Raw genomic sequence first — 725 nt, 5'->3', positions numbered from 1 at the left:
GGGACGGGGGGCAGCGCTGGGGGCGGGGTCGGCCAACTCGTGCTCGCGTTCCCCTCCGTCAGGTTCCCGGTGGCACCGAGCATGGCAGCGGGGGCCGGCGAGCACCAAGAGCAGCTGCAGGACGCCCTTCAGCCCGAGGACTTCGCGTACCACGAAGATGAGTTCATCCTGGAGGGCGTCGCCTGGCCGGGCACCGCGCTGTCCCGCTTCGACCGGGTGTTGCTGGGGGCCTGGCAGGAGCGCATGGCGCGGGGGCTGTTCCGGTACCACCTGGCGGAGCTGCCCACCCGCGTGCTGCCCGGCGCCATGCGCCTGCTGGTCCAGCTCAACGCGCAGCGCAGCACGGAGCGCAGGCGGCCGCAGGCAGTGCACAGCCTGACGCAGCCTTTCGACTCCCAGCAATTCAACTTCACGCAGATCCGCCCCGGGGAGGTGCTGCTGCGCCTGCACCGGAGACCCTCGGCCGAGAGCGACCTCGCGGCTGCGGACCACGTGCTGGTGGTGATCAACGTCAGCCCCCTGGAGCGCGGCCACGTGCTGCTGCTGCCGGAGCCGACGCTGCGCCTGCCGCAAGTCCTCACCCCCGAGCTGCTGCGCGTGGGGCTGGAGGCCGTGCTGCTCAGCGCCCGGCCCGGCTTCCGCGTGGGCTTCAACAGCCTGGGGGCCTCCGCCTCCGTCAACCACCTGCACCTTCACGGCTTCTACCTGGCCCACCCGCTGCTGGT

At 72.1% G+C, this 725-nt stretch overlaps 1 protein-coding gene across 1 annotated transcript in view; it reads left to right on the top strand.

The window, feature by feature from the left end:
• Positions 1 to 6: 6 nt before the first annotated feature.
• GDPGP1 (GDP-D-glucose phosphorylase 1) overlaps positions 7 to 725 on the top strand; it is a 1,620-nt gene continuing 901 nt past the window's right edge. The window contains exon 1 of the mRNA XM_010717702.2: positions 7 to 723. Within this exon, the coding sequence (XP_010716004.1) occupies positions 82 to 723 (642 nt within the window). The 5' untranslated portion in view covers positions 7 to 81. The remainder of the gene's footprint in view (positions 724 to 725) is intronic.

This window comes from Meleagris gallopavo, chromosome 12 (assembly GCF_000146605.3).
Source record: "Meleagris gallopavo isolate NT-WF06-2002-E0010 breed Aviagen turkey brand Nicholas breeding stock chromosome 12, Turkey_5.1, whole genome shotgun sequence".
NCBI classification, from domain to species: Eukaryota; Metazoa; Chordata; class Aves; order Galliformes; family Phasianidae; genus Meleagris; species Meleagris gallopavo.
This window is presented reverse-complemented; position numbering and strand designations above follow the sequence as displayed.